We start from the raw sequence: 27148 nt of genomic DNA on the forward strand, positions 1-27148 counted from the left end.
CGTGAGGAATTGTTATCCCTGGTTTACAGATGTAGAAACAAAGTCAAATACAATAACTTGCCCAAGGTCACAGAGCCATGGTGATCTCAACTCCCAGGCTACATGCCACTGGCAACAGGCAAAGACTTCCTCTTCTCCCAAAAGTTACACTCTTCTCTTTAAACCCTTAAAAGAAAGTCACAATTGCTGAAGATTTTTCTGATCTTTAATCTAAGAAATGCAATGAATTCTTAAAATTTAATGAATTTAAAAGAATTCATTTTAAATAGTTTTTGGCTAGCTGAAAGCAGAATTTCTAACTAGAAAAGATGATTGTTAAATCTTTAAGATAAATTTCAGCGTTCAATAGTGTATTTCTTAATTTTTATTTTTTGAAAGAATTGTTAAAGAATTCTTAGACCAATATTTGCCATGATGCTGTTACCGAGTTAAGAAATTTTTTTTTTTTTTTTTTTTTTGAGACGGAGTTTCACTCATGTTACCCAGGCTGGAGTGCAATGGCGCGATCTCGGCTCACCGCAACCTCCGCCTCCTGGGTTCAGGCAATTCTCCTGCCTCAGCCTCCTGAGCAGCTGGGATTACAGGCACGCACCACCATGCCCAGCTAATGTTTTGTATTTTTAGTAGAGACGGGGTTTCACCATGTTGACCAGGATGGTCTCGATCTCTTGACCTCGTGATCCACCTGCCTTGGCCTCCCAAGTTAAGAAATATTTTTAAGATCTAGTGTATGTGTGGCCAATGTAGGTTTAAAAAATGCTTTTCTACTGAAATATTTATAAATAAAATGATATGCTGTCTGGATTTCCTTCAAAATTATTCACAGGAGGAAGCAGGTGGGTATTCGGATAGAGAAAACAAGATTGGGCCAAGGGCTGATCAATGTAGAGGCTGGATGATAACTATAGGGTGGTTATAATAATGTTCTTTAATGATAACAATTTTATAACAATATATGCTTCGAGTTTTAAATTCTTATCGGGATACATAGATGCTACTTTCTGGAATAGTCCCTTGGTATCCGTTCTTCTAGCTAACACATGTTTACTGAGCAGCTGCGATGTTTCCAGCAATATATTAAGTTGGTTCAATGTATGTAAATATCTGAACATTAAAGTAAATATTAAAAATTATTTATTATGAACCTGTTTACTCTAAAGGTATGGGTCTCTTTTGGTAATTTACTTAACCATCTATCTGTACATCAATGTAATCTTTTAGACTAATGATTTTATGTTCTTTTAAATGTCAAGTATAACATCTTGTTCATTCATAGATACTAATGATACTTTTGGGATATGGATATACAGAGAATGTATCAGTTTCTTTCTCTTGTCTCTCCATCTCTCTTTCCCACTTGCCAGGCAAAATCCCAGATTGATGCCTATTCTACCACTGCAGCTGAACATGGCTTAAAAATAACCATACAACTCTGATGATTCATGCTGCTTTAAATTCACAGCCACAAATACCAACAGTGCTGCGTGAGAATACTACATTTTCCTAGTCTGTTCATTCTCTCAGTCTCTAAACTGACTGCAGTTGTTTTCTGTCCCTGATCTTCAATACCTTCTCGAACTCTTCCACACTCCTGGCCAATAACCTCCTGTATTATTTTATATAGATACAGAAGCTATGTTTAGAAAAGCACCTTATCTTTCCACCAGAAAGTGGCCCATCCTACCCGCATCTGTGCCCATAGTACTCTGCTTTCCCTCCTATTCTTCATTTGTGCATGTTCTTTATTTATGCCTGGAACCCCTTCTCAAAAACTTTGTACAAATTCCCTAGAGATGGTCCTTAGCCCCTATTTTTTCTGTAAACACTTACTCCTTAGGGGCTTTCACGTAGTCCCATTGTTTTAGGGATATACTGGTGTCTCGAAGGATGACCGTACATCACCCTGGAAGTGTCTATTCCTTACCCCGAATGCTCAATTCAACAGCAAGCCCTCTTGAGCTCTATTTTCAAAATATATCTTAGGAAAAAGATTTCATAAAGTCATTTGTACGAGGTACCTAAAATAGGCAAATGCATAACGATAGAAAGTAGAAGAGTAGCCACTAGGGGTTGGGGAAAGGGAGTAATGGATAATGGGGAGTTAGTGTTTAATGAGTAGAGTTACAGTTTGGGTGGTGAAAACGTTCTGGAGATGAATAGTGGTGATGGTTCCACAGAAGCAATGTGAATATATTTAATGCCACTGAATTATATACTTAAAATTCATTAAAATGGTAAATTCTAGGTCATATAAATTTATTTTACCACAGTTTGAAAACCAAGAAATCTTTCTCCTCTGTGTGTGTGTGTGTGTGTGTGTGTGTGTGTGTGTGTGTCCCAAAGTAAGTCCCCTGGGCCTGTGCCTCTCTCCTACTTTGTACCTCAGACCTCTCCCTGACTGGGTCCTTGCTTGTTCATGTGCCCACATGTCACCACCTGCCTTGATAATCTAGCAATGGCCTGGTGTGTTCACGAATGGGATGTGATGTGTCCCTGACAATGTACCCAAAAACTAGCATCTGATGGTGGCTTCTCCAGCATCTCTGGCATTCTGATCACCTGCCATACCTGCTCTTCAGCTCCAAACTGCTGGACTCTGCTCCTCATGGAGGCTAGGCTGCTGTCCATAAGCCTCCCTGGGCTTCCCCTGCAGTGCCACACAGACACACACACACACACAGACACACATACAATCCTACCATTTTCTACGAGCTCCACTGCTGCCATCCTTATTCAAACCATTTATCTCTCACCTGCATTATTGCAACAGCCCCCGAAGGCATTTCCTTGCTTTTAATCTTGCTCTCTATCTCAGTCTAATCTTTACACGCAATAGCATAAGGATGTTTTAAATCATAAGGGAGATCCTGTAATGTCCCAGATCCAATCTTGGTTAGAATAAGCTCCAACTCTTTACCAAGCTTTCCCTGCTCCTCACTGAACACCTGGTGGCTTAGTTCCTGCTTTCAGTCTCCACAGAATACTCTTTCACACTGGCTGCTCACTTCATTCAGGTTGTTGCATAAATGATATCCCCTCATAGAGGCCATTCCTGATCACCTAATAGAAACTATCTTCCCGATACACATGATGCACACATGTGCATGCACACAGGTGCACAGATATATGCCTTACTCTGCTTTAATTTTCTCGAAAGTACTTTTTAAAAACTATCAGACACCACACAGTTGGTTGCTTTCTTACTTATTACTCTGGTTGCCCCCTTGACATAAGCTCAATGAATTGTTCATTGCTGCTTTTCTAGACCTTAACCATGACTGGTACTTAGTAGGAATTCAGTAAGTATTTATTTACTAAAGAAATGATTGAAATTGTTCCTTGCATATTAAATTTGAAGTTTAAAAAATTGCAGATGGAAGAGCATTGTGAGGCCGGTAACTGCTCGTGTCCAAAAGGCTTCTCTTTTATAAATAACCAATGATGATGCTTCAGTCCTGACCATTGGCCATAGCAGTGCATGGGGAAAGACAGACAATGGAAGTCAGAGTGGGGAGAAAAAGGTCAAACACTGGCGCCTGGAATATGTTATCAGTGATCATTGTCATGCTGAGGAAAAAGCATTTATGAGTCTTCAGAACAGGATTTACTTAATGCTTAGGGGAAATATTCTTCAGAAGATTCTACAATTTATGTAAGAAAACAGGCTTGTTGATAGGATACTACAGTATGCAAGTCACCCCTAAGTGATGAGGAGGTATGGCAGTTTAGTGAGTAAAATGCTCAGGGGGTTTAGACCTCCCAGGGACCATCCTGCGTGCTAGGGGTGGTAGACACTGTTATTGTGGCACAGTGTGTCCTTTTCAGGAAATTGAGTTCCACATTTGTATTTTAGATTTCCTAAACTTCTGAAGCAGGAAATGAAAAAGTAAATGGAAGTTTTAGGATAAACTTTTGAATAAAATTTTATTTTAAGACGGAGTCTAGGCCTGTCTCCAGGCTGGAGTGCAATGGCATGATCTCGGCTCACTGCAAACTCTGCCTCCCCAGTTCACACAATTCTTCTGCCTCAGCTTCCCAAGTATCTGGGTTTACAGGTGCACACCACCACGCCCAGCTTATTTTTGTATTTTTAGTAGAGACAGGGTTTTACCATGTTGGCCAGGCGGTTTCTAACTACTGACCTCGTGATCCACCCACCTCAGCCTCCCAAAGTGCTGGGATTACAGGCGTGAGGCACTGCGCCCAGCCATAAAGTTTCATTTTTTAAAAAAAAGAACCACAAAGTGTCCAGGTTAGAAAGTAGATTTGCTGTTCCAAATTGCTGACTGAGGATTGCATTAAGGGCTTGTATTCTTCTGCCGTTTTTCATGTTAAGACTAGGTCCACTTTTTGCCTGTCTTTGTGTGTTTGTCAGTGCTGTTCTGGAGGCCTTTGTGTTCTCAGTGAGCATTTTTTTTGTTGCCAACTGAATGAAGACCTCAAAGGTCTTGCTTTATCTACTTCAAAGAGCCTGGGTCACTCCCTACCCTTTAAGGAGCTTGCCTCTCTGCCCCACTTTGGGGGCTGAGTACAGTAATGAGGGAAGTTGACCTAGTGACTTAGGAGTCACTCACTTTTAGGGCGATCCATTATCTCAGTTTGCCTAGACTGAGGGGGCCCTAGGATTTGGGACTTTCACTGCTAAACCTAACAAAGTCCCAGGCAAACTGGGACAAGTTGGTCACCCAACCATTATTAAGTTCAGGGGTAGATTGCTATAGGAGCTAACTCTTGACATTCGCTAAGCTCATGCACAAATTCCTTACCTTAGGCCTTTTCACTTCCTATGACTTCAGGATTTCTCTTGGGCTTCTATAACTCTCCTCTTACCATTTAAGTATTAACATATTCACTGGAAGAGGAGGCTGTGGGCCTCTATGAAGCCACAAACACAGTCTCATATGTAAGTTGCTGTGGTACCTGGATCTGTGCCTCTCCCCTCCTTTGTACTCTAGGCTCCTGATGGGTTCCTGCTTGTCAATGTGCCCATGTGCCACTACCTGCCTTGATAGTCTAGCAAAGGTCTGATGTTTCCATAAATGGAATGTGATGTGTCCCTGATGATCTACCCAAGGACTAGTGTCTGGTGGTAACTCCTCCAGCATTCCTGACATGCTGAGCGTCTGCCATGGCCTGCCCTTCAGCTCTGTGCTGCTGACCTCTGCTCCTCAGGGAGGCCAGACCACTGTCCATGAGCCTCCCTGGGGCTCCTCTGCGGTGCCATCCATATATGCAGTAGTTCTGCCACTTCTGAAGAAAGGCGCTTCTCCAGGCATGTACATTGCAAAAGGGTGCTCCCTCTGGGAATGGACAATTAGAAAAAAGCACCCCTTTCCTCTAGGCATTCTGGAAGGCACAAGGCTTGACTAAAACCGAGGCTCTGGCTGGGTTTGAACTCCAGCTTCCATTCTCTTTGCTGGGTGCATAACTTACACAAATATATACCTAGGTCTGCTCCCCAACACTACTGGCTAACCAGTCCAGCCGCCACCAGGGCCTGCCACAATGACATGCTTTGCCTGTCCGGACCAATTTTGTCTCATTACCGAGTACTGAACTTGACACTGAATTTATTCCTTGCTCTCATTCTCTTCAGCTTCCAGCTCATTCCTATTTAAGCTCTCATTCTTAACCTGATGGTGTAAAAAAAGTTATCCTGTAGCTTATAAAACCCTAAATGGATAACACTGATTATATAACATTTGCCCATTCTATCAAGTACTGTAACGGAACTCAGTTTTAGTATTTACAGCAAAACCTACCACCTATTGATCACAGTGCTTTGTTACATTTGATCTCTGTTGATCTCTGTATATTTTCTAGTCTTCTCTACTTTTTGTTTACAGAAGATGTTCACTTTGGGATAATACTTGCGTTTCTTCTTTCCAAAGATAGTTGGGGAATGAAATTTCCTAAAATAATTTTTATTTCAGACCTAGGCCAAAATTTATTATTCCAGATTTCAATGTGAAAAATATGAAACCACGAAACGTGACTGCTAAAACAGTAGCAATTCCTAAAAGGTGGAACCAGAAAAGAGAGTGTAGGAAGGAGAAGCTGTGGTCTGATGGGTCGAACACCCAGTTTTTGGAGGAAGGTGGCTATGGTAATGAAGACCCATTTGGGGCAGGTGCAGAGAACTCTAGAGAAGAGAAAAGTGATTTGGACAAGTTGAATAACAGTACACGGAACCTCTGAAAACTCATCTAGCCAAAGGGAATCTTTTGTTCTTTGGAATTGTAGACTTTGGACTTTTAAAATTTCATAGTTTCCCAGATGGGACATGTAATTACCACAAAGTTTGAGCTTGCTATGCAGCCTCATCTGTTACTTTATAAAAACAAATTGAATTTTATTTTGTGAGGTGGGGAAGTAGATTGTTTTCATACCTAAATCACATTTAAATGCAAGCCACTTAGTGATCTGGGGATCATGACTGTTTTGATAATGATACCTTTCAGAATTGTCTACCCAATACATTCATCAAATAAAGATACTTATGTGCTTAAGAGATAATACTAGTGTAACTATGTACTGTGTGGTTCACATATACATCTATCTATATCTAAATCCATATGTATATAGAGGCAATGAATACATAGTTAAAATTGAGACAATTAAAATTTCATGTAGATGGTTTCACACCATGCTTTAGCTTAGAGAGTGAATGTTCAATTTCTTTGAAATGCCTTTGCACAGCCAGATTGGTGCTAAGATCAAAATCTGATTCTTCTGCTTTTCTGTTTAGCCACCAAAAAAGCTTAATAAATAGAAACATTTTCTCTAGGGTGCCTTTTCTCCTTACAGTACCATGCAGATGATGAAGAAAAAGTTTGAAGAGAGAGCTTATCTGCATTTACGTGCCCCAGATGGAGTTGAATTTTTCACACATGATACATAAGCTGGAGTCACTAATTGTGTAATTACTTTTTAGGCCTCTAATTGTTCTTCTCTGGATGGCTTCCTCTCATTCTACTCTCTGGCCCAGTAGAAATAATGGTTTGTGTTTAAAACTTGCTCCAGTTTTTATTACACTGCTGCATGGTGTACTTAAAGTTACTCACTTTTAGCATACTTCCTACGAGGCATGCCAGTGGGAACAACTGCTACTTACTTGTGTTTATCTTCTGGAGTGAAATATGCTTTTCCAGTTGTCTCCGAAGTTTCACCTCTGCTCCATATTTTCCAGTGGTCCCATTGTCAGCCAGAATGAAGTGGGAATGCATGCTGTTGAGAACAGTGAGCTTGCTCATGGGATTGGACATGGTCTGGTATGGCCGGACAACCTGCAGGGTATTCAATGGAAGAGGCAGAAGTCAGACAAAAAAAAAAAAAAAAACACAAGATATGAAAAGGAGAATTAGACAGAGGAAAGAGAGAAAGAAAGAACATCAGTTCTGTGGTACAGTGAAAGTATAGTCTACATCTTCTTAGTATTGCTTTGGGTAGAGGCAAGATTTATGGCAAAAGTTTTACTGAAAGCAAGACTGTGCTTAAAAGAGTATTTATTTAGTTACCAAAGTCATGCAGAAAATAGAGGTGGTACTCATTGTACTAAAAAAACTGGCAAGCCAATGATTGTTTCATTTTGAAATCAATCTTGTACTTGCTAATGATCCCAAAATAATTTTTAAATCTAGTTATTACTTTTTTTTCTTTCTCTGTCATGTCCATACTTTAACAGGCACAATGGAACAATTATAATTCTGGAGATGGTGGCAGGGAAGTAGGAGAAATGTGATCTTTTCTGTCAGTCCCATTCAGTAATTTGAAAGTCTGTTAATTAAAATCAACATTGTTCATACTAGATAACTTATTTAGATGGAAATCTTGACTATAAAATAATTGTCATGAGACAGATATGAATCAGCCCCAAATGTTCAACTCTGCCTCATTCTACCTTTTTTGTTGTTATTTTAATTTCATGGTGAATTACACTACTTAAAATAGAGCCATTTCAGTGTGGTCTTTCTGATTTTTTTGTATAAAAAGAACAGCAATACCTATTGTGAGCTAGTTGCTTTATATACATTATCTACATTCCTTGCAACGATCCTGCAAAGTAGATGCTGTTGTGTTCATTTTGCAGGTGAAGAAACCAAGAAATGGAGAGGTAAAGTAAGTTTTTTGAGAGTCTACCATACACACAATCAGAATTCATACCCAGGTCAGCCTGAATCCAAAATCTATGCTTACTGTCCTTTCCCACACTGATTAGACTCAATGGAAATGTAAGATGATGGGTTGGGAATCTACTCCTAAAATATTTAGGTAAGAACTTCACTCAAGACTATAGAAAGAGAATATTCAACAGGGTAATTGTTACATGGTCTCAGTACAGCTATCACTGTACTGAATCATAAAAATTGACAGGACAGAAATATGACTGAATTTTTATTTTTGTGCCTTTATGCAGTGTGTACATTAATTATAGGGTCGAGATGCTCCTGTTCTTTTTCAGTATGTAATAACTCACTATAAAAAGCTGTAGTAAGATTGAGTAGTTTGTTAAAGGAATTACAAAATGATTTATAAGGGCAGTCTTCAATAGTGAAGAACTCATGTAAGTCATTTTTTTAGACCTTGATACTGATTCAAAATCTCACATTTCTATGTGCCTGGCAAATAAAATGTACTCAATAAATAGTGAATGAATGAATAGGGAAACTTGAGACAAATATGCTTTTGTTCAAAAAGCTTTTCTTTTCTGAATTGTTTGAGAATCGATCTAATTCAAATGTAAAATGTGTATATAATTCTGAGCTTCTGAAAAAGCCTTCAGTCCTATTAATATATAAAATTTTTTGATGTAGCATTAATTTAATGTAGTATTAATATAATGTTAATCTGTCAATGTAGCATTAATGTAGCATTTGTTAATGCAGCATTAATATAAGGTTAATTCACAGCTTCATTTTAGTTGGCTCTTACTGATAAAAGAAGTCTATAACTTTTTGATTACTGTATCTAGTCGTTGCATGAGCAGCAATCAATTACTCCTTTGTTTAGCTGATTGTGTAAGAGTCCCCCCAAACACAGAGACAGTGGTTTGCTAACCCATCCTGAGATCCTTATTACTGGAAGAGTAGGTTGCTTGTGGTTAAAATTCCCATTATGTTGCTACTTGTCATTGATCATAAAACATTCATTCTACAGCAGAGTGCAAAGTAATAAATATTAATGCTTTATTGAAAGAGACTCAGCAGAAAGACTCTCCTGTTCTTAAAGTGCCTCTGCATTGTGCTTGTAGACAAAAGAAAAAGCTTTAGTTACAGTTATCTCTTTTCTAACAGCAGTCCCACAAGGCTCCTTGAGAAGAAGGGGTAAGACGCAAGCAGCCTGTGAGAGGCAGGGACGGTGGGTTTTCTACAGGTTAAACTGTGTATAATAGTGAACGCCAGACGTTTGTGCTGGCTGAGACATAAGCCTATGTTTTTTAATTCCTATGAACCTATTTAAGTACTATCAGTGAAAGTGAAATTTTCAAATGAATAAAGGAATAAAAAGAATTCTCAGCCAAGCTGACGTATTTCCCACAATCTAAGAATAAAAGAAGAAAATTAAATAATTCAACTATGTTCCATACACAGTATCTGTATTCTAAGGACATAGGTGCTCCCGTTTTCTGACTTTTGACCTTCTTTTCTTGTGAAACATAGCTCAGCGGCTCTTTGGAAATACTGCACATCTGAAATGGTCATGGCAAAAGGGTCAAATTTACAGTTTCACTCATGAATTTAAATTTTTTTATCTCACCGATCCCCATTTCTTTTGATCTTATGTGAACGCAAGTCAAGTGTGGTCATATTTTGGCAGAGAGTTTGTCTGCTGAATAATAAGGGATAAAAACTGAAAAATAAGTAAAATTTGCTAATTTAGTTTTCAGTCATCACTGGAGAAAGATGTGCTGAATTCTGGGACAATTTTGAATATATGAATTGTGGAAATTTGTTTGAATCTCTGTTTTGCTAATGACTGTGTGAATCTGATTATCACTTTTTTAATCTGTAAAAGGGAAATGATAAAATCACTTACCTCTTGGGGATTAGTCGAGATTATATGTGCAGAGTACCTGGCACTACGCCAAGCTCATAGCAGGCATTCTATAAATGTTAATTCCTTCTCTGCTCTGCTTTATTTTACCAACTATAAGCTGATTTTCCAACTGTAAACGAGTGAACAACATGAGATGATATGAGACAAATCAGTGACTTTTGTTTTGCCTGAGACAGAAATCAATGTGAGTAAAGAAAAAAAAAATCAGCAGTCTGTTGGCAAAATATGCAAAGTGCTTTTTCTTTGCCATGTACTCCTAAGCATCTAAGAGGGTGATGGTCTGGAATTATTCGTTAACTGAAAAGTTAGAAATATCTTCCCAAATACCTCAAAGGAATACAATTTGGTCTAACTTGCCTACAAAATCCATTTAACATTCTTCATAGCAAACATACCAGCAATTTATTTTTGTTTGAGTCATAATTTACATATCTACAGAAGATTTGCTGATCTTCCTATTAGGTTTTCCAAATTAAGAAAATAATGTCTTTTAATAACATGAATACAAATGAATTTTTTCCTCTGAAAAAAATTTTGTCATGCAGCCATTTTCATTGTTAAGAGACTGTAAAAGAGGACTCTTTTTTTGGAATTACGTGTGTGTGAACAATTCTGATGTGTTTATAATTTGTAGGGATAGTGGATTACAGTAGTAGGAATACAGATAGTGGAATACAGTAGTAGGATGGGTAGAAAAACAATAGCATGTTTCTCAGCCAAGCTTTCCTGAGAAATTAAGTCCTACTGTTCCACAGCATCCACTGCGTGTAATGGATCATTTTCTTTCCCGAGAACATAGGATGATCCAGGTTATGTACTATATTTGGGAGAACTGAGAGGACAGTCAGTTCTCAAACAGGACTCAAACAATTTCCTGTTTTGCAGTTCAGAGAAGAAACCTGAATTGAGAAAGGCTGAATGGTGTCTGAAAGGGCTTCACATCAGGTGAGTTTTATAGTTGGTAAATACAGTAGTAGGATGGGTAGAAAAACAATAGAATGAATAAGATCTACTATTTGCTAGCGCAACGGGGAGACTATAGTCAACAATAACTTAGTTATATATTTTAAATAAAGAATGCGATTGGACTATCTGTAACTCAAAGAATAAATGCCTGAGGGGATGGGTACTCCATTGTCTAGGATGTGCTTATTTCACAGTGCCTGTCTGCATCAAAACATCTTATGGACCCCATAAATATATATACCTACTATGTATCCACAAAAAAATTTTGTATATGTATATCTAGAAGAGAAATTTGCTTAGAAATGGATTTTAAGCATTTAGTACTCTCTGAGCATCATGGGCCAGAATACCTGTAAGTAATGACATTTGGCTCTCTTTCTTGTCTCTCAAGAGTAAATGAGAGAATTCTTGCCTCATTAATCCATTGTACACCTTTTAGTGCTGGCTGACTGATAAAATTCTGGTTCCAAGGCGTCTGTATGCTTTGACTTTCAAACAAAGAGGCCCTCTGAAGTGGAGGGAACTGTTTAAGAGGTTAACGGAGGTAAAGGCCCTTTTATAGAAGGCATTAGTAGGGACATCATCATTCCCAGGAAGGGACTGATTCAGAGACACTGTGGAACAGCCTTCATCCATGTGCTGGTGGCAGAGTGCTTCATTTGTGTTTTCTGCATGGGCTTAAATCTGTGATTCAGAAGCTAATCTAAGAAACCTGCTTGAACTTTTCTAGCTATTTTTATGCATTTCTGGTGTCACTCAGAAGTAGTAAACAGGAAGTCAGGAGACGGGTGTTCTAGCTCTAGTTCTTCCAGTTAATAATTTCTAACATGGGGCAAGTCTGTGAATTCATTCATTCCTTATTAAGCATTTCTTGAGGAAATACAGTGTGTGATAAATATCCTGCTGGCTTGAAGAGATACACAATCATGCATCTTGGTAATATCTAACAATAAGTGTTGAAAACAGATTCATTGAAAGAAACTTTTCGGACAATAGTTTTTTTCATCTGTAAAGTAGAGGATTTGACTAATTTCTGTTTCCTACCTCTAAAATTGAGTCTGGACAGCCTGCGTTAAAAAGCACTTTTGTTCCTCGCAAGTTAACACAGAACAGTGACCTTCAATGTGTGTTGAGTCCGGAGAGAAAAGCAGCTCTCTCATGTCCTGGGATCTCTTGCATTTTATGGTGCTTTCTACAATGTGAGTGCAGTGTGATGACCTGGGACTACTTTTCCAAACGGAATTGAATTGGACTAAATCAGGTTTTTGTGCCATCAATCACAGGCCTCTGCAATCCCAAACCTCATTACCTATTGAGTTGTATACCAACATGCTCCAGGCAAGCGGCAGGGTAGGGGATGTGTGGCCCAAACAATCATTCTTTCCTTCCTAATAGCACCATGACTTTAATTTACACTGAAAAATGTTAGCATTTATTGATCACTTATTGCATGCCAGGCACTGTGATAGACAATTTCCGAAGAATTAACCCATTTCAGCTTACTTTGTAGGTGGAAGGAACTACAGGGGCTCAGAGAGGTGAGGTGTCTTGGTCAAATTTGCCCCATAATCCCACTCTTTTCTCTAAATCCCATGTTGAGTTTAAGAGGAAAGCCAGAGGACCCAGTCTGATTTTAAATTTATAGAGAATATTAGGGTTGGTTTTGCTGCTGGACATTTTTACCAGTGGCTCAGCTGGGCATGAAAGTCCTTCTGACAGCTCATCAGATTATTTCTAGATGAGTCTTCTAGAACTGTATGTTTACAGAGATCAGGAACGGCACCAGCAGGCAGCAAAATTGGGTTGTGCTTTGGAGAGAGAAACAAAAGGAATGGGGAGATTCTCTTAGGATCAGGCATCCATTTCTGGGAGGGAAGATGGGATACTGCTGAGAAGTGGGAAGGAAACTCTGTGTCTGAGACAAAGGAACATGGGGACTGAAACTGAGAGAGTAAAATGAAAAAGAGAAAGGCTCAGTATGTCCTCACAATTATAGCGAGGCCTAAGCCAGCAGGGACACTGGTTGGTTATTTCCCATTCAGGCAGCTTGGCTGTAAGTACAGGTATAGAGCAGGGCCCTATTGAAACCCAGATGCTACCTTTCAGCTCAGCAATTCAAACAAAAGACCAGCAAACCCAGGGATTCATTTCCAAAGAGTGCCCAGATACATTAGCAGTGTGACTCCCAGTAAAATCCATGGGTGGAACAATTAAGTCTTTCTGCAGCACTTTGAAAATGTGTCCCTTAACTTGCACACCACAGAGAGCAGCACAGTTCTCATTTCACGCTTTTCACACAAATGGACTTGCTCCCTTGGCCCAGTCCTGAGGGGAACCCTGTACTATTCACCTACTGGCAGCGGGAAAGGCTCTTGAGTTCTGAAAGAGGTTACATCCTTTAGAAATTACCATGCAGGAGTGCGGTGATTAAAAATATGTCCAGCAATTCTTTGAAACTCTTTCCTTAGTCCAGGTTGGATTCAGTGACTCACTTCTAAGGGATAGAATAAAACAGTAGTGCTGGTGTATGGCTTCCAAAACTGGGTCATAAAAGAGTTTCTCTTAGCTCTCTCTCAGGTTACTTATTCTGGGGGAAGCCAGTGGCATGTGTGAAGACGATAAAGCAGCCCTGTAAAGAGGTCCACATGGCAAGGAACTCCTGAATAAGTCATCTTGGAGGAAGATACTGCAGCTGGCTCCACACCCTCAGATGATGCAGCCCCAACTTCCGTCTTGACTGTGACCTCAAGAGAGAGCTCAGGCCAGAACCACTCAGACAAGCCACTTGCCCATTCATGACCCTCAGAAACTGTGAGATAATCAGTGTTTGTTGTTTAAGCCTGATATAATTTGAGTGCTTGTCTCCTCCAAATCTCAGGTTGAAATGTAATCCCCAATGTTGGAGGTGAGGGTTGGTGGGAAGCATTTGGGTCATGGGGGTAAATCCTTCATGAATGACTTGGTGCCCTCCCCGTGGTAATTAGGGAGTTCTTGCTCTGTTAGTGTGTGTGAGAGCTCTTCATTTAAAAGAGCCTGACATTTCTCTTGTTCCCTCTCTCGCCGTGTGGTGTGCCGGCTCCCCCTTTGCCTCCTGCCATGAGTGGAAGCTTCCTGAGGCCTTCACTAGGGCAGATGCAGGCATTATGTTTCTCTTATAGCCTGCAGAATCCTGAGCCAAATAAACCTCTTTTCTTTATAAACTATCCAGTCTCAGGTATTCCTTTTATAGCAATGCAAGAATAGGCTAATGCAAAGCTATCATGTTTGAGGTATTTTTTAACATGACAATAGATAACTAACATAATAGTGTACTACAGGTATTGATCGACATACCACCTATGCAACTTATGACCATTCGGTTTTACAACCACAATCGCTAGCCACGACTGCTCCGCGTCTGGCAGCACAAACGTTGTCCAGCTGGGCGTACAATAGTGCGGAACAGCTTCCGGCAGCACTACCATCTCCGTGTGCACCATTTCAACTGTACATATAGCCTACTCAACTTACGACCAAATTGTCTTACGACCGGTCCGCGGTCCCGACCGTGGTCATAAGTCGAGCACTAGCTGTATGATCCTTCCCTGGGCTCTAATCAGTTCTGGTTTCTGTTCATCGGCGTGACTAATATCCTCCACTCACTCTCCTCACACCTCTGACCCAAATACCATCCCTTCTCCATGTGGCAGATGACCCGGCTCCTGCTCCTACATGCTTGCCAGTTGGGTGACTTTAAGCAAGTTATTTATCCTCTGTGTCTCAGTGTCTCCATAGGTACATGGAGAACACTAATAATCACTCCACTGAAGTATTGTAAGGATTAACTGAGACTGAAAACTCATAGAACAATGCAAATATGATCTCAAGTAAGTAAGACCTATTATTAATATAGAGAAGTAGTGTCGGTCTCTATACTGCAAAGGATAATGGCTATGAATATGGTCTGGGAAGCTAGATGGCCTAGGTTTAAATCCCAGAAACATCCTTTACTAGTTACAAAACATTGGACAAGTTACTTATCTTGTTGTTTTTAGTTTTAGCCTCAGTAGAATGAGGGAGGATGATAGTAATACTAAAAATGATGACTTCTGAATGCCACTGTGAGAATTAAATGAGTCTTACTATGTAAAAGTACTTAGAAGGGCGCCAACAGTCAGCTGTACAGAACTGTCAATATTATTATAGTTGTTGTTGGGGTATCATATTACTTCAGTGATAAATGATAAACCTCCAGGCTAAAACTCCATCAACATCCTGACGCCAGTCCTCCACATGTATACCCTCTCCAATTCTCCTTCAGTGACAAGTGTATCCGCACTTGATCTCTCCTCCTTAGCTCTGGGCCCCACTACCTCATGGCCCTTCTAGGAGTTACTCATCACTCAGCACCTTTCTGTCCCTATGTCCCTTTCTACCATCGGCACAGAAACAAATTTCAGTCTCCCTCATCTTAAAGAAAAAGATCCTTCACACTGTGGCTCCCTTTGGCTACCTGGGTCTCTCTTCCTCACAGCCAAAACCTTTATGAGGCCTCTGCCAGCTCTGCGTCTTCATTTCTCCCTCCTGAGCCCACTGAAAAGTGCTGCCTTGTCACTATTCCTGTGAAACAGCTTTGACCAGTAATGTCAGTGATATCCATCTTGATGAAATGGATGGGCACTTCCAGGTTACTGCCTTCCTTAGCTTCTTGGTAGAACTTGGCACTGCACTTCACACCCACCTTTGGAAGCACACTCTTGGCTTGCACAATTCCCTCTGACTTTGCTTCTACCCCTCAGATATTTCTTTGGTTTCCTTTGCAGGGTGTTTGCCCTCTGCTTGTTCATTAAAAGCTGGAGACCATGAGGTCCAGGGGTAAGCTCTCCTTTTCCTCATCTGTACACTCTCCCATCCAACACAATGGCTTTAATTGCCATGTGTATGAGATATCTTCCAAATCTAAGTGTGTAGTCAGATCTTGCTTCTAAACTTCTATCGCAGATACTCACTGGCCTGCCAGATATTTTCATATAGGTAGATATCTCAAAGGAACGTCAAAATCAACATGCCCAGATCCAAACTCATCATTGTTCTCACTAGAACCACATTTTCCATGTAAGTGCATGTGATGAAGGCAGTTAGCCCCAAACCTGAGTGTGGTCCAGGTTCAGCAAGCATTGGGTCTGTCTGGTATAACTGTAACGGATTTGGGCAGGTGTCCTTGTCTCCGACCTTTTCCTTACACATCCCCAGATACATCTTATCTAACCTAATCGTACAAATCCAATCAACTCCATGCCAGGGCCACTCCTGCGAAGTTTTCTGAGCTTATAATATGAAGTCATATTTGGCTTGCCTGAGAAATAAGTAACAAATGTATTGACTTGGTAACTATATTAAATTAGCAATCAATTGTATTATTGAACTTGATGTTTCCTGGCTTGAAACATAAAGATGGCATCAAAAGAGCACTTTCCAATTAAATATAAGAACTCTTACAGGCTATAAAACTTGGAGAAATAAATCTATAGTTTAGGGAAAATAGAAGACATCATTGAATGTGAAGATAATTTAATAACCAAACAAGATGATGTGTTGTAAATCTACCCAAACACAATTTCCATCCTCAAGTTAAAATGGAAAGTGCTTTGTCTTATGATTATGTCTGGGATCTTAAATTGGTATGTGTCTTGTTAATCTAGATTTCAGAAAAGACAAATGATCAAGGCTTCAGAAGCTGTTCAATTATCTGACACAAATCTGGTCAGAATGTTTTCTAAAGTAGGAACTCTAAATTTAAAGTGTGTCATATGAAAATTATATTTCATTGGAAGTTCTTTCTTGAATTTATACTGGTCATACTTTCAGAATCAACTAGCCAGGTCAACATTCTCTAGGGACAAAGAAAGGGGCTCCAGTCATGAATCCAGTCTATTTTTGAGTTCAATTTACAGTCACAAGATATGTGTCAATATCTCAACCAACAATAAAGACAGACTATCACTGAATATATATATATGTGTGTATATATATATAGTGCAATTATATATATACATATATACATATACACATATGTATATATATACATACATACACATACATGTATGTATATGTGTACATATTTATCTACATATATACATATATGTATGTATGTGTATTTATATATATACATATATATGTATATATATAATTGTACTTTAGATTCTGGGGTACATGTACAGATCATGCAGGATTGTTGCATAGGTACATACATGGCAATGTGGTTTGCTGCCTCCATCCCCCCATTACATATAGCTGGCATTTCTCCCTCTGTTATTCCTCCCTAACCTCCCTACCCCCTGCTGTCCCTCCTCTAGTCCCCCTCAACAGACCCCAGTGTGTGATGCTCCCCTACCTGTGTCCATGTGTTCTCATTGTTCAACTGAAAATTTTCACTGAATATTTTCTCATATCTTACTTGACATACACAAAACAACCCCATTCAAAAGTGGGCAAAGGACATGAACAGACATTTTTCAAAAGATGACATATATGAGGCCAACAAACATATGAAAAAATGCTCATCACTAGTCATTAGAGAAACACAAATCAAAACCACATTGAGATACCATCTCACGCCAGTTAAAATGGTGATTACTAAAAAATCTGGAGACAACACATGCTGGAGAGGATGTGGAGAAATAGGAGCACATCTATACTGTTGGTGGGAGTGTAAATTAGTTCAACCAGTGTGGAAGACAGTGTGGCGATTCCTCAAGGACCTAGCAATACAAATTCCATTTGACCCAGAAATCCTATTACTGGGTATATATCCAAAGGATTATAAATCGTTCTATTATAAAGACATATGCACACATATGTTCATTGCAGCCCTGTTAACAGCAGCAAAAACCTGGAACCAACCCAAATGCCCATCGATGATAGACTGGACAAGGAAACTGTGGCACATATACACCATGGAATATTATGCAGCCATAAAAAATGATGAGTTCGTGTCCTTTGTAGGGACATTGATGAATCTGGAAACCATCATTCTCAGCAAACTGACACAAGAACAGAAAATCAAAACACCGTGTGTTCTCACTCATTGGCGGGTGTTGAACAATGAGAACACATGGACACAGGGAGGGGAGCATCACACACTGGGGTCTGTTGGAGGGGAATAGGGGAGGGACAGCAGTGGGTAGAGAGGTTGGGGAGGGATACCATGGGGAGAAATGCCAGATATAGATGATGGGGGGATGGAGGCAGCAAACCACATTGCCATGTATGTACCTATGAAACAATCCTACATGTTCTGCATATGCACCCCAAAACCTAAAGTGCAATAAAAAAATATATATTATATTATATATAATATATATATGTATTTTATATATATATATAAAGAAAATGGCCATTGGAGACAGTTGGATCTTGGTTCTGATCATTGTTTACTCAACTATAAAAGGGATAGAAGACATACTTTCTAAAGCTAATATATGCAAATACAGAGCAGAGTCAAATAAGAGCTCAATAAATTATAATTACTATTATTGTGATTATGCTCATAGAAGTTGTATGAAGACAGGCAGAGGAAGTATTTTTGTAGAGATGCAGAAACCAAATCTTGTGGCATGTCAATGTGTCATGTTCATACAAGCTATGACATTAAGAGTTAACAAGAAGTAAACAATTCAGTCCTCATTTTGGGGAGTTTTTAATTTAGTTGGTGCAATGGACTGAATGTTTATGTCCCTTTCTTCCCCAAATTTATATGTTAAAATCCAAACTTTCAACGTGATCCTGTTAGGAAAGGGGAACTTTGGAGGTGATCAGGTCACGAGGGTGGAGCCCAATAAATGCAATTAAGGCCTTATAAAACGGACTCCAGAGGGATCCCTGTTCCCTTCCAACAGGTGAAGACACAGCAGGAATGTGCTGTCCAGCCTCCAGAATTGTGGAAAAATAAATTTCTATTGTTTATAAGCCCCCTGGCCTGTAGCATTTTGTTACACCAACCTGAAAAGGCTGAGAGAGTTGGGGAAGAAGACAGCTGTGGGAGAATTACAATCAGGGACATGACATTAAGGGTGAAGTAAGACTTGGGCTCAATTTGATGGTGTGTAGGATTATGGAAAGTAATAGAGGAAAGGGATGGTAGAAATAATATGGAGAAACTATGGAGGTGGTGTCAACCTCAATAACTGAGACAGTATATGTTTTCAGGCCTAAGTGGCAGGGGGGAAAATGATTACCATCTCAGTATCCATAGCCTTATTCCTCACCAAAATCTGCTGTTTGATCTATTAATTGAGAAAAGAAGGACATGGTGAAACAGAGTGGATAATATTTAAATTTAAAACATCAAAGATAGTACTACCACTCAGCTGGGTAGATCGCACATCTTTCAAAGGCTTTAGAGAAAGGCCTGTTTCCATCCCACACTGTTTAGCCCCACATCAAAATTCAGTAGAACCCAGTGAAAGATTTACTGAAAAAGTGAAATACAACTGTCTTTCCTGTGTTCTCTATAACCTGCCACTTTCATTTCCTTTTTGCAATAGCCTCGCGCATGGTCCACCTGGTTCTCTGTGAGCCATGATTTGCCTTTATAAGACCTCCCAGGAACAGCAGTGATGGATGAACACATTTACCAAGCATTTTTCTGCCCTCTGTGCTAGGCTCAAGACTATTTTCAGTTGGAAAGGCAGACCATGTCAATAAGTCCCACTGGAATGCGTAAGTTTCTAGCTGCATACAAATGGGAAGAAGTAATGGGAGAAACAAAAGAAGAAAGAAAAAGAGGAGCAAAAGGAGAAAGTAAAGTCAGAGAAAAAGTTGGAATGGGAGGTAAGAGAATCAGAAGTGATGCTTCCAATTCAACAAGGTAAGTAAATGTAATAGAAGTACTGTCTTTCTGAAATCCTATAAAATGTATAAGATGAACAAACAAAATAATACAAGGAGCTAGTGGGCCAGCATTCTCTGCAAATGCTTAGGCAACTAAGGGAATTAGTTACTCTATCTTGCCTGAAGAAATAATCAACTGCCATTTATTCATAATTCATCTGAATGAGGAACTTCCAAAATATTGTCCCACTTCAAATTGAGTAATAATAATTTGAGTTTACAATAGAGATCCTGAAGCTATGAACATTTCAAAATGATTTTTGAATGAACACATTTAAAATAATTAATGCATATATTAATAATATGCATTATTAAATGATTTCACTGCTGAAATTGGTGTATTCTAATTCTTTAAGACATGTATATGTTCTAGTGCAAAATCAACATACTTAAAAGCCAATTTGGAATCTAAGGCAAGTATTACCCCAAGTATATTACATGAAAGGCTAGTCTCAGATACTTTGAAGAAATTAGTAGCACTTACTTTTCCAGTCAGGTTTGTCTATATAAAACTTTGGAAATTGCTGCTGAGATATTCAATCTCTATGTAATAGGAAATAGCCAATACATTTTAATTATGAGAATATTGCAGTCATAAAACCGATATCTCATTCCTTATCCTATATGTCCTGGATAAATTAGCATTTACACATGTAATCTGTTATCACTGATGTGGTCACTTGTTATCACTTTAAATAAAGGCTCTAATGGATTTAAAGTGTTTTTTTTTGTTGTTAAGGAAAACAATATATTATATAAAAAAGACACCTGCGCTCACAGGTTTTTTGCAGCACAACTAACAATGCAAAAATACAGAATCCACCTAAGTGTTCATCCATGGAGGACATAGTGGGATATACTGTATATGGATACTTCCCAATCATAAAAGAAAATGAAATCATGTCCTTTGCAGCAACATGGAAGGAACTGAAGCCCATTTTCCTAAGTAAAATAACTCAGGAACAAAGTCAAATACCGCATGTTCTTCTTTGTAAGTGGGGGCTAAATACTAGGTGCACATGGACATACAGAGTAGGATATGGACATTGGAGGCTACAAAAGGCGGGAGGGGCGAGGGTTGAAAAATTACCTGTTGGGTACAATGTTCACTATTCAGGTGATGGGTACACTAACAGCCTAGACTTAATCACTATGCATATAATCACTTATATATATATATATAAGACACTTGCACTTGGACCCCATAAAGATATTTTTTAAAGGCAACAAAGAGTTTACTGCTGTGCTCCATGACATTTAATTTTTTTTGAAACATATGTTTTATTTAAAACTGAGATGAAAGTGTCTGCTGCTCAAATGCACCACAGTCTGTCCCATTTAGGTAAATTTTCAGGAGAAAAGCAAGCCCCTGGGGAAATACCTCTGCTCAGGGTCAAACGGATCCTACCTCCTTTTTTAAATGCCTGCGTTGCCATTGGTAACTCATACAACACATTTGACGATTATGCCAAGGGCAGGACATTTGAGCCCTATGATGACATTTAACTTTTTAAATTTAAAGTATTTTGCATTGCATGTTTAAAAACTGCATATATTGTGTTGGATTAAAATAATATGGTTGCATTGTATTGCATCATAATAGAAGAAGTAGTTTAAGACAAGTTAATTCTTAGCCATTTAAAAAAATTTTTTTTGTGGATCAGATAGATGTCTTGGTACTTTGAAATGAAAAGAATGTTTCTCTGCAACTCTCAGGAGCTAGGTGAAATATACTCAAATAATAAAGATGCTGGAGCCCTGGGGTGCAGAGAGTCCCTGTTCAGTGTACAGTCAATGAGTTCCTGTTGCCATATATTAAGTGGTGTTAATGAATCTTAATATAATTATACCAAGAGTAAGCGCCGGATTTGACGGGTGAAGAAAGACCACTGCTTGATTTAAGCAGAGAGCGGGTAGTTGATAAATCTTGCTTGGGACTTTTCTTGATCATAAGAATTGACTTGGAGTTTGCATAGAGATTTTAGAAAATAAGTATTTATTTGCCCAGGAAACCATTCCTTAACATAAATTTCATTTTACGGAGTAAGGACTAAAAGACTACTATAATATGTACATTTTGAATATTAATTTTATTATACTTTTCTGATATCCCCTCTAGAAGAAGTCATGGAAAGGGATAGCACTCAGGACTTACATCTCTTCCAATGAGATCTTCCTGGTTTTCCACGATTCCCCAGGGGGCAATACCTATGGTGCATATCTTTCCTCGAGACTTAGATGCATGATCCTTCAAGGCGTCTCCAACATGACGAATAACACCTAAAAGAAAAGAGAGAAGCATTAATTTTGTCTTTTAAAGCAATTACCATTCCATCATTCTAAAGAAAATTGTGGGCCAGGAGTGTTGGCTCATGCCTGTAATCCCAGCACTTTGGGAGGCCGATGTGGGTGGATCAAGAGGTCAGGAGATTGAGAACATACTTGCTGACATGGTGAAACCCCGCCTTCAGTAAAAACACAAAAAATTAGTTGGACATGGTGGCATGCACCTGTAGTCCCAGCTACTTAGGAGGCTGAGGCAGGAGAATTGCTTGAACCCAGGAGGCAGAGGTTGCAGTGAGCTGAGGTTGGAGCACTGCACTCTAGCCTGGGCAACAGAGCGAGACTCTGTCTCAAAACAATAAAAAAAATAAATTGTGGTTATGGTTTCTCCCAAGGTTAAATAAATTGAATATAAAATTTTGACACACTTCTATACAAACTACCTGTATTTAGGAGGAAACATAAACTTGTGGCTGTAATGCCAGATGCATTAGCCAGATTTGTATATTAATTCTAGCACTGTATTTATTATTATGATTTATATGAAAAAATAAAAAGTATCCAATGTCTGCAAAAAGAATAAATACAATTTTTTAAAACAAACTCTTTTTCTCATAATAATTTGTTAGTATGACTAGGAACCAACAGCTTGACTGCGTCATGTTAAAAGCACCATATATAGTAGTATATTAAATCTACACCACATTTTGTATATGAGTTAAGGTCATTCAGATAGATGAGTTATTTAGTTTGAGATTTTGTTAACCTTTATGATAACGTACTCATAAAGCCAATGTTGGATTGTTCTGTGGAAAATTTATGTTAAAATATATAGATATACCTTTTAATCTTCATCATTGTAATTGTTTTCCTCTTCTGTCAAAATTACCTTCCCCATCATAGTTAAGGGTGAGTTTACAAAGTTCAGTTTACAAGATGGTAGGCGGCATAACTCTTACCTTTGTAAAAACCATTTAAAGAAGATGCAATTTCAAATTCTTTTAACCTCCCTCTCAAATGATCATTTTTATAGGTATAAGACGTATAAGATATATCCTCTAAGAAAGGCGAATAAGATATATCCTCCAAGAAAGATGTGTAAGATATATCCTCTAAGAAAAAATGTTTCTGTTTATCAAATTTCCACCCATTTCTCCAGAAAAAATTTTATACCTAGTGCCATTTCCTATATGAATGTTGAGTCTGATTTGATTTCTTCTCCATTTGAACATATGGCAGTTTGTAAATTTTGAATAGCTCAGTATGTGACTTAACATGTTCTGCAGTGATTCATAATTATATGTGAAGATGTCTCTTCTAACAGTAAAACTCTTTGAGAGGAATGTTGGAGGGTCAGTGCCTTATTCATCTTCCTCTGCCTCAGGGGCTTGCCTAGAGGAAGGGCTCAGACACTGCACTAAATGAACTAAACACATGAAACACACCAGGCAATTTAATCATGGGAAAAGACATGTATTTAAGTAACTCAATACTGAAATATTCATAAGATGAAACAGAAGGAATCACTGTTTAAAAAGCAAATAACAAAACAGTGTAAATAGCCATTAATCCATACTGAGCTATGAAGGAGTGTTGGAAAGAATAGCATTTTCACTTATTACCTTATCTATGAATCTTCTGAGTGAGAGTACTGGTAAAAAAACAAAATGAACCAAAACCAAAATCAACAAAACTCCCCCAAATAAAGCCATGAATATTAATATTAAATTATTTTCAATTGATATGCAAAACTCCTTTCAGGGCCAGCCCTAGACAAGAAGTTTAACTTTATGGTATGCTCATCTGGTCTGCACAATTCTATTAATACCTCTTACCTAACTTTAACATTTCATTGTTAGAACCTCACTTTAGGGATTGGATTGAACCCTAAGCCTGGAGTGAAGCAGAGATAAGTTCTGGGTTTGTAGTATGTAGGCTATAAATTCTTCTTTTGATATTGAATGCATTTCATAAAAGAATAAAAACAGTATGCCAAATTCTTAGAAATAGAGCATTGGTAAGCCTTTCTTTTGCACATGTGCAACACTTTGAGTTGGTCTCTATATGACATGGAAGCAGAAGACAGTAATCACAGGCAAGTGAGTCCTTAGTTGAGAGGAAAACATGGAGCCCAAAACCTGAACAGTCATTGAAAGAAAAATTGCTCTGTAGATATTTAATTACTATAGGATAAACAGTAAAGAGCTGAGCAGGTCCTTTTAAGAACATGTCAGTGTATGGGTTGAACCAGAATTTAACATAATTGCATTGAACATGAGCTGTCTGCAGACTTCACAGCTAAGATATCTTTACGGAGCTGTGTGCAGAATGTTCACAAATTCTAGGTGTTTAAGAGAATTCTCAATGCGGGTCTTATTCAAACAGCATCCAAACTACAGACACAAAATTAAACAACATTAAGATAACATGTTATTTTTTGTTTTTTGAGATGGAGTTTTGCTCTTGTTGCCCAGGCTTGAGAGTCGCACGATCTCAGCTCGCTGCAACCTCCACCTCCTGGGTTCAAGCAATTCTCCTGCCTCAGTTTCCCAAGAAGCTGAGACTACAGGTGCCCGCCACCATGCCTGGCTAATTTTTGCATTTATAGTAGAGACGTGGTTTTACCATATTGGTCAGCCTGGTCTCAAACTCCTGACCTTAGGTGATCCACCCACCTCAGCTTCCCAAAGTGCTGGGATTACAGGCATGAGCCACCACACCCGGCCAAAGATAACGTGTTATTTAACACTAATTGGTCCAGAATTATGTTTAGAATATTCCATTAACTATGAATGTGTCCACAAGTACAGACTTTGGGCCTTTTAACAAGTTTGCCTTAACTTACTGCAACATTACCTCTGCATTTCCAATTGGCACCTCAGATTTCAGGCTGGGAGAATAGGCCAAAAACATTTACAGGCATTCATTACATTATCTAGTGCACATTAATAATGTTCTGCAAATAAGCACTTAACTATAGAGGGGCTGGTAAGAATTGATTCGAGGATGCTTCTGTATCACAATATAGATGACAGGAAGAAAAAGTTCTTTGGAATTCAGAGTGTGGTATGTCTTCCATTGGCATAGTGAGGAGTTAATACAATATTTTAAACAATAAATACATAATGCCCTAGACTTTGCCATCATAATTTATGTCCCAGATGGAAATGGCATTTTGCAAAAATTAAAGCTATTTGGCACCAAACTTGAAATTGCTTAAAGGACAAAGGTAGAGCTTCCCATTTAAAGCAGAAGCCATTCCTTAAAGAATTACTGGAAACTTAAGCTACTTAAAAATATCCTATGAAATTCCATTATCATGTTTATGAATTCTGTATAGTCAATTATTAAATATCCCAACCTGTTTCTTATGTGTAAGTAATTCTTCTTGGTTAAGAAATAACTTTACAGTTCTCATTTAGATAAAGGAGGGAGAGATAATCAGCAACTATGGACCCATGGGTGGGGATGAAGTGGGGTGACATAGAGATAATTAACCTTAGGAGAAAATTATCTCAGGCACAACATTCCCATGGCCTATGTTGCCTTTCTCTGTTCCACTTGCAATTACCTGTGTTAACTCCTCCAGTGAATATCCACGCTCCAGTTGTCATAGCTGCTTTGATGAGCCCTTTCCCAAAGACTTGCTTGAGTTTTGGCTGGAGTTCAAAGTTCTGCAGGCCCCCATGGACAGAGATGAGAAGCTTGGGAAGCTCCAACTGCCATTCCTTGGTCATCAGGTGTAACAGGAGATCGGGTTTTGTATCAAAAGATACTCGCACATACTGGAAGGAAGAAAGGACATCAATTAGGGAGACAAGGCAGGACTGGCTGAGGCTGCTTATCTTTACTGATTCCAATTATATGTGTAGTTACGTGACAAAAATGTCTCATGTAAAATCAAATTTTTTAAAAAGTGGTGATCATTTGCACTACCAAAAGGACCTTCATTAGACAAAAAGATTCACTATTTTTAAAGGCTTTCTTGAAATTGTGACAATTCATTTTTAAATTATTACATTTTCTAAAATGCTGTGCAAGCATGACTTTTCCCAGACTGATTTCTTTGCTCAAAGGAAACCATGTTTATATTTTACCACCCTTTACATTTGTACAGCAGTTCAAATGCTTCTAATATTTTTAATATCCCTTTATATTAACTAGATGCACATATTATTTCTGTGACCTTATTATTTTGAGAGGGTTTGAAAGATCCTACACTTCTACATAATGTAATGAGAATTTTAAAATAAGGTAATAGTGAATTACATTTATTTATATCTCTAATAATTGCATACCAAATGTAATGCTTTCTCCATCTTTTAAAGAAGACAAGTAACAAAAGGCAGGACAACTATTCTTATGGAATAGTTGAAAATTTGGGTGTATAGCAAATATCAAGGTGTTATTAGATGCAACTGGAAATAAAGTTATGATAAGTTTATATAAATGAAATACTATAAATACATGCAGCAATAAATATGTATAACCATATACATAAATACTCTTTTATGTCTCAATTTAATCATATAAAAACATCAATTTCTATCTGGAAACAGCTGAAAACCTGGGCAAATACAGAAAGTCCTTTAAAATAGGTTTCTAAGCTGGCATGAAAAAAAGAATTATTGAGAATCCTAAACAAAGAAGGAGTTTAGAACCTCAGGAGGTTAGGAAGTACCAAAGCATGATTTGACCCTGGGTGTCTTTCCTAAACCCTGGAAGATCTAGGGCATCTGATGTAATGGTTGCACACAGGGGGTAATTTAATGAGTTTATGGGAGAGTTTAATATGGGACCCCATATAAGGCTGGGGTACTTCAAAGGGCTCATCCTCAAGTATAAGAAAAAAATTAAATAAGGCTGAGGTACAGAAGAAAATGGCAAGAAAACTTTTCTACCTCAATTTTGACTCTGGGTAGATGAGGAAAAAATTTCCCCTCTGATTATTTTATATACATATAAATTTTTA

The 27148-nt window shown here is 38.4% G+C and overlaps 1 protein-coding gene across 13 annotated transcripts in view; it reads right to left on the bottom strand.

Moving 5' to 3' along the window:
- The window catches only part of TRPM3 (transient receptor potential cation channel subfamily M member 3), a 587648-nt gene that overhangs the window by 289675 nt on the left and 270825 nt on the right, over positions 1-27148 (bottom strand). For all 13 annotated transcript variants that reach the window (XM_037743827.1, XM_037743826.1, XM_017543459.2 and 10 more), the window contains exons 4-6: positions 25748-25961; positions 22049-22173; positions 7115-7286 (exon numbers count right to left, since the gene is read on the bottom strand). In XM_037743827.1, coding sequence (XP_037599755.1) covers positions 7115-7286; positions 22049-22173; positions 25748-25961 — 511 coding nt within the window. The remainder of the gene's footprint in view (positions 1-7114; positions 7287-22048; positions 22174-25747; positions 25962-27148) is intronic.

This window comes from Cebus imitator, unplaced genomic scaffold (assembly GCF_001604975.1).
Source record: "Cebus imitator isolate Cc_AM_T3 unplaced genomic scaffold, Cebus_imitator-1.0 Scaffold155, whole genome shotgun sequence".
NCBI lineage: Eukaryota > Metazoa > Chordata > Mammalia > Primates > Cebidae > Cebus > Cebus imitator.